The 5,735-nt window shown below is 45.7% G+C and overlaps 1 protein-coding gene across 1 annotated transcript in view; it reads right to left on the bottom strand.

Moving 5' to 3' along the window:
- spegb (striated muscle enriched protein kinase b) overlaps positions 1–5,735 on the bottom strand; it is a gene marked incomplete at its 5' end in the record, with an annotated part of 45,243 nt that overhangs the window by 20,310 nt on the left and 19,198 nt on the right. The window contains 10 exons of the mRNA XM_017309452.1: positions 534–675; positions 741–913; positions 2,090–2,213; positions 2,286–2,492; positions 2,607–2,711; positions 3,166–3,285; positions 4,197–4,426; positions 4,508–4,697; positions 5,383–5,541; positions 5,621–5,733. Of these exons, the coding sequence (XP_017164941.1) occupies positions 534–675; positions 741–913; positions 2,090–2,213; positions 2,286–2,492; positions 2,607–2,711; positions 3,166–3,285; positions 4,197–4,426; positions 4,508–4,697; positions 5,383–5,541; positions 5,621–5,733 (1,563 nt within the window). The remainder of the gene's footprint in view (positions 1–533; positions 676–740; positions 914–2,089; positions 2,214–2,285; positions 2,493–2,606; positions 2,712–3,165; positions 3,286–4,196; positions 4,427–4,507; positions 4,698–5,382; positions 5,542–5,620; positions 5,734–5,735) is intronic.

Raw genomic sequence — 5,735 nt, 5'->3', positions numbered from 1 at the left:
TGTTTGTGAGTCACATTGAAATGACTGAGATACTTCAGAAGTGGATAAACACCAAACTGCACAATGTGCAGATCCAGAAAATGTAACACTGATTACCACCAGACAACTTCTACGATTCTTTTATTTTGAAAGTCTAGATCCATAAATGGTTATAAATCAATAAAAATCACGATGCCACCACTACTCAATTTAAACCATAATCAAGGTTCGTGTGTTTTCCAAATAGATAAATAATTACATTATAAAGTGTAACAGAAATGCTCACAAACAGCTGAAATCTGCAAATATTTGAGACTTAAATATTGCTAATTTTACCAAATATATCCTAATTTACATTATTAATATGGAAACCGTCTTAGCGCTACAGCTAACATCTACAGTTTCCTTATTTTTGCTCTGTGTGCTCAGCCAATCAGCACCAAGGAGAACAAACGTAGCTCCTCAACCGGCTGCTTAGCAACCAGTAGCACATCAAGCAGCGTCGCGTAGAGACATTTTAGCTTTCCTACCTATGAGAAATCCCCTAAAGGGAAAGTTTCCATGAATAACTTGGCGTTAGCACCTTGAACCAGAGGATGTCAGGGACAGGTTTGCCCTCCACGACCACAGCAAAGCGAGGTGTCTCCCCRGAACAGACGTCCAGGTCTTCCATGATCGTCTCGAATGTCGGCGGCGCTGTGGACAGAGTTTCCGTTAWAAGCCTGCAGACGGAYGGAGGGACAGAGGGGCGTCTTCCCTACCGGCCGTCTCCACGCTGAAGCTGCAGCTGTCRCTTCCRAACTCATTGGTGGCCACAAAGCTCATCTCACCGACGTCCGAACTCTTCACCTTCAGCAGCTTCAGCGTGTGCTGGTCGTCGTCCGGCATGGCCATCTCATACAGGCCGGGCTTGTTGGTCAGAGTTGCTCCTTTCCTGGAGACAAGTTGGTTTTACATCAGCTTGAGAGACTCAARCCTCAAAATAAGCTTCACCAATGGAGAGGTTTGTAATTTTCATTACCCCTCAACTGTGAGAGACGGAAATATAGAAACTTTTATTCTATGATTTTTCTTAAATAATYAATTGCATGWATTTCACCCAATGGAAACAGAAAAGTTTGGTCCAGAAACCTTGATAAGTACAGAGGTCAGGCACTCTCTATAGTTCTTGACCAGGTTTCCAAACATCTTTCAGGGTTTGGGGTTTTCACTGGCCAACTTTCTATTGGGTTCCCATCTGGAGACTGGCTTGGCCACTGCAGAGCATRAAATACTTCCTCTGGAGGGAGCCTCTCCTTAGTTGCCCTGGCTGGGGGTTTCAGGTTGATGTCGTGCTGGAAGATCCAGTCGCGACCCGAGACCCGTCTTCGGTGATCTTAAGCCCTTTTTCCACCGTCAGGCCTCCCTGTAGCCGGATAATGTTGGTTTGGATATAGCCAGGTTGGGAGTGTCTCCATTGGCAGACGAGGCAAGCCAGCTCAATTTGTGGCATTCTTCTACCACACTGATAAAAAGGTTTGGACCTCAAGGTTTGACCATGGAATTATTGATTTTCAGCTCAACGTCTCGTCACAGATTGGTTGAGATGTTGTTTGAGCAGGAACCCACGGGCCAATCAACGAATACAACCCAATCAAATGTCCTGTGCGAATATCCAGCGAGAAATAGCTTGTGCCACCACTGAGGCGRTTCCAAAAATTGGGGAGGAACCGCACAGGACCTGAGACAAATCAGGTAAAAGTGGAACCGATAAAACAACAACCATGGWGAAGGTTCTTTATTGACGGAAGGTGATTATTGCAGATAGGGGTTATCGCCCTATCTGCCATATGTGCCCTCTTTGCCCTATCCTTCCTCTCCTCCGTAAGGGGAGTCTTCTTGCCTACTTTGCAGGCAAACATTCCCAAAGAACAGTTCATTAGGGGACAAAAAGTGGYGTACGATATTCTTCTATTGGATTCTGTCTCTATGAGGAAAATTACATACCGTTGTTTGGAAGTGGGGAAACGAGAAATCTGCGATGTATCAAATAATTTTCCTCTGTAAATCTGTTAACCCGATAAATATCTTTCCTTCCATCTGAACATAAAACGTGTAGATAAATCAGTACCTCTTCCAGGTGACTGCGGTGTTGACATGATTCAGAGTGATGGAGATTGTGACTGACTGGTTTTCAATCACATACACAATGTCTGGTTTATCGATGATCACTGGRGCCTCCTGAAGGTACGGACCTTAAACGAAACCACACAGAGCATTTAATAACCCACKACAGCCCACTGATGGATTACCAGACCGGACTTCACCTCTGTCCAGGAGCTGGACCGGATCGGTGGCCGGGGAGGGTTTGCTGAAGGCTTTGGAGGTGATGGTCAGGACCCTGAATGCGTAGCGGACGCCTTTGGAGAGGGTGCTGATGATGTAGGTGGTTTCTTTCAGACCAGAGGCGATGATGATCCACTGGATGGAGCCGAGTGCTTGCTGCTGGATGGCATACATCAGGGAGTTGGGATCTGGAAGAGATCAAGACCTCACTGAACTCCATCCTCTCCAGATTCAACACCATAAGTCAGGGGTTGAATCTGTGTCCACTGGTCTGAAGGCATGTCCTTAACGGTCCTACGTACCAATGGAAGGGTCCAACCTTCTGGGTTTCTTCCAGCTCAAAGTGATGGTTTTTCCGGTGATGGACTCAATCACTGGAGTACCATCAGGAGGATCAGGAAGAATATCTGTTGGAGACAGTGTGTTGGAGGAGGCATGAAGAGTTCCCACGYATTGTTCATGTCAAAACTCCAGATTTTCCACCATCAATGCAAAATTAATGCAAAAGTTTCCAATGAATTCAAACATTTCCACAGTGTCCAAGAGGAAGGGGTGGATGGAGCTTTAGAGAATGGAGAAATGTATTCTCCAACCTTTCCACAGCAGATAAATATTTACATTCTAAACTTTTCCAAAATTCTTGTGATTATAAAGGAACCCTGCATGGATCTATAGTGTCTGAAGAGGTCTTGATCAGTTATTCTCAGGGCGCTCTGAAGGTCCAGATGCTAAAACACTGGTGGCTTTGGTTTGTTGGTTCTCTGCTGAGGCACCAGGACTGGACAAGCCTTCAGAAAGCCAGAGGAACTACAGATGAAGACCATATGGAGAAATTTAATCTGAAAACAAAGGTAAAATTACCTGTAACATAGAGATGTGCATAGCAGGTGGCCTTTCCCACCTTGTTGGCGATGACGCTCTTATAAACGCCACCATGAGCGTGACACACAGAGCGGATGACCAGGCTGTGGACGTCACGGACTGCAGACAGAAGAACAAGCAGCTCTTAGACGTCGGTCTAGATTTTGTTGGAAGGATTCTTGAACAAAATATACGATCATCCCGATGGACSAGTCCTGAGATTACGGCAGCAGTGGTGGGCTCACTTCCACTAATCCRCCKGCGCTCTAATAGYAGAACTAATCTATTGCTAACCGYTTTTGCTAACTTTGAAAACGTTTCGCTTCCTCTAATTWAATTTTTCYTGTCGATGTAACRTGTTGKGTCACATGGTAGACATCACTGCAAATCACCCTGAGAAACCATCATCACATAAAACATGGTGACGTCGGTATCATGCTGAGGGGAGACTTTTCTTCAGGACGGACAGAGAAGCTGGTTGGAGTCGAATGGAGCTAAAAACACGACGTTCCTGGTGGGAAACYTGTTACAGTTTGCACACTTCCGCTAATCTGCTAATGTGCTAATAGCCGTCGTTTAGCGCTTTGGAGCGTTTGCTAACTTTGAAAATGTTTAGCGCACTTAGCTTCCCCAAAATGAAGTTTTATGGATACATTTCCGTTAAAGAAATTAACTAGGCTGTTTGTGACAACACATTGWGTGCATCAACATGTTTGAAATTAGCGCATTAGCTTCTGCTAAATGCCATTTAGCTATATTGGTTCAACGTTATCAGAATGAATGTTTATGATTTTTAYTTTAGGTAACGTTTAGAGTCCACGACTGGTRACTGCAGGAGATTTGAAACTGTGACGGCGCTTCAACTTCCATCAGTAAAAATCCAACAGTTCAGAGAAATGCCTGTTCATGTGTTAAAATGGCCTAGTCAATGTCCCAACTGAGAGCTTTCATCCAATCTCACWGGAACAYGTGAGTGAGATGTGAGTGCAGGTGTAGCCAAAGCAGCAAAGCGTTGGCGTGGCTCCGCCTACACTGCGTCATCTTCCTGTCCTCGGTGCTCTCTATCCTCCGGCCGTTATGGAACCAGGCGATGGTCGGGTACGGCAAACCGGCCACTTTGCACTTCAGCACCGCCTCCTTCCCCTCGATCACATCCAGGTCGAAGAGAGGCTTGATGAAGTCGGGCATGGTGAAGCGCTCCACCTCGTTCTCCGGGACCTCGGGCTCCTCTGGGATGGACGGCATCTTCTCCAGTTTGGCCCTGAGAGGGAAGAGAGRCGCGGCTCAGRGAGRAATCTGTCACCACGGCTTTACGAGTTCCAGGTGAATAACACCTTCCTACATCTGAGAGGAGATGGCCGGCCGCGGCTCCTGGATGTACAGCTCAGCAGAGTTCTCGGCTTCTCCGTGAGCGTTTCGGGCTCTGATGGTGTAAAAACCTTCRTCGTCACTCGTCACGTGGGAAATAATGAGAGAATGGCGGCCGCCCTCCTGGACCATCCTGACGTCTTCGCTTTCGACGAGCGGCTGGTCTGAAGAGGAGAGGCAGAGAAAGATCTCATGACCYGTTTCTGCTTCTTTTGTCAAACTTAAATGTTCCAGATCAAGAAACTGTTTATCAGACACTGGGTTTCCCCAATCAGATTTAAGAATGGACTTTGACTAGGTCACACAGAAACTTACATTTTTTACATGCTTAACCCAAGTTATGTAGTTTTCCTTCAGGATTTTCTTGTAAAACTTTTGTTTGTRCCGCTATTAAAGATATTAATAAATGTTTCCAGAGAAATTTTTCATATAAAAAAAAAAGTTTCAAATTGCTGCAAAAATGTTTGTTTGTGGCGCCATCATTTTAATGATCCTAATAAATATTTCCAAAGGTCATCAAAGGTCAAGCAGCTTCTTCTAATCAGATAAAATTAGTGTTGAATGTTTGTGCACCAAAAAATTTCGTTTGTGCTGCAATCATTTTAAAATATTAAAAAAGTTTCACATTTACAAAATCAAATTTGGTGTGAATCAACTCAACTATGTTTGTGCTGCTTTTGCTTTGRAGATACTGATGACGACCAAGAAAATACTTATTAATATCCTTAAAACGATTGCGGCACAAATSGAAACTTTTGCKGCACAAACGTTTGATGGACATTTAGTTAGATTTGAAGAAGGCGGGTGGCCGCCTGCACTCAGGTTAGTAGGTTTGTAGTGTGTTTGTACCAAAGTGGCTCCAGAGGACTTTCGGCGGCGGCGTCCCGCTCACTTTGCAGTCGAATCGAGCGTTTCGACCCTCAATCACTTCCAGAACGTCCAACTTCCGAGTGAACAGAGGCTCYAGTGACGGAATCACTTTGAGTTTCCCGCTTGACGTCACTTCCTCTGAAAGTGGAAACCAATAACAGCGATTAGGTGACGTCGGCGTCGGCCATCTTGCGYCTCACATTCTCCGGGTCCGAACCTTTGGCGGTGCTGAGCTTGCAGGTGTACGTCCCGCTGTCGTCCTCGTGGACGGAGTTGAGCAGCAGGCGGCACTTCCTGCCGTCGAAGTGCATCTTGCAGTTCAGCAGGGCGGG

Source organism: Poecilia reticulata, linkage group LG2 (genome assembly GCF_000633615.1).
Source record: "Poecilia reticulata strain Guanapo linkage group LG2, Guppy_female_1.0+MT, whole genome shotgun sequence".
NCBI lineage: Eukaryota > Metazoa > Chordata > Actinopteri > Cyprinodontiformes > Poeciliidae > Poecilia > Poecilia reticulata.
This window is presented reverse-complemented; position numbering and strand designations above follow the sequence as displayed.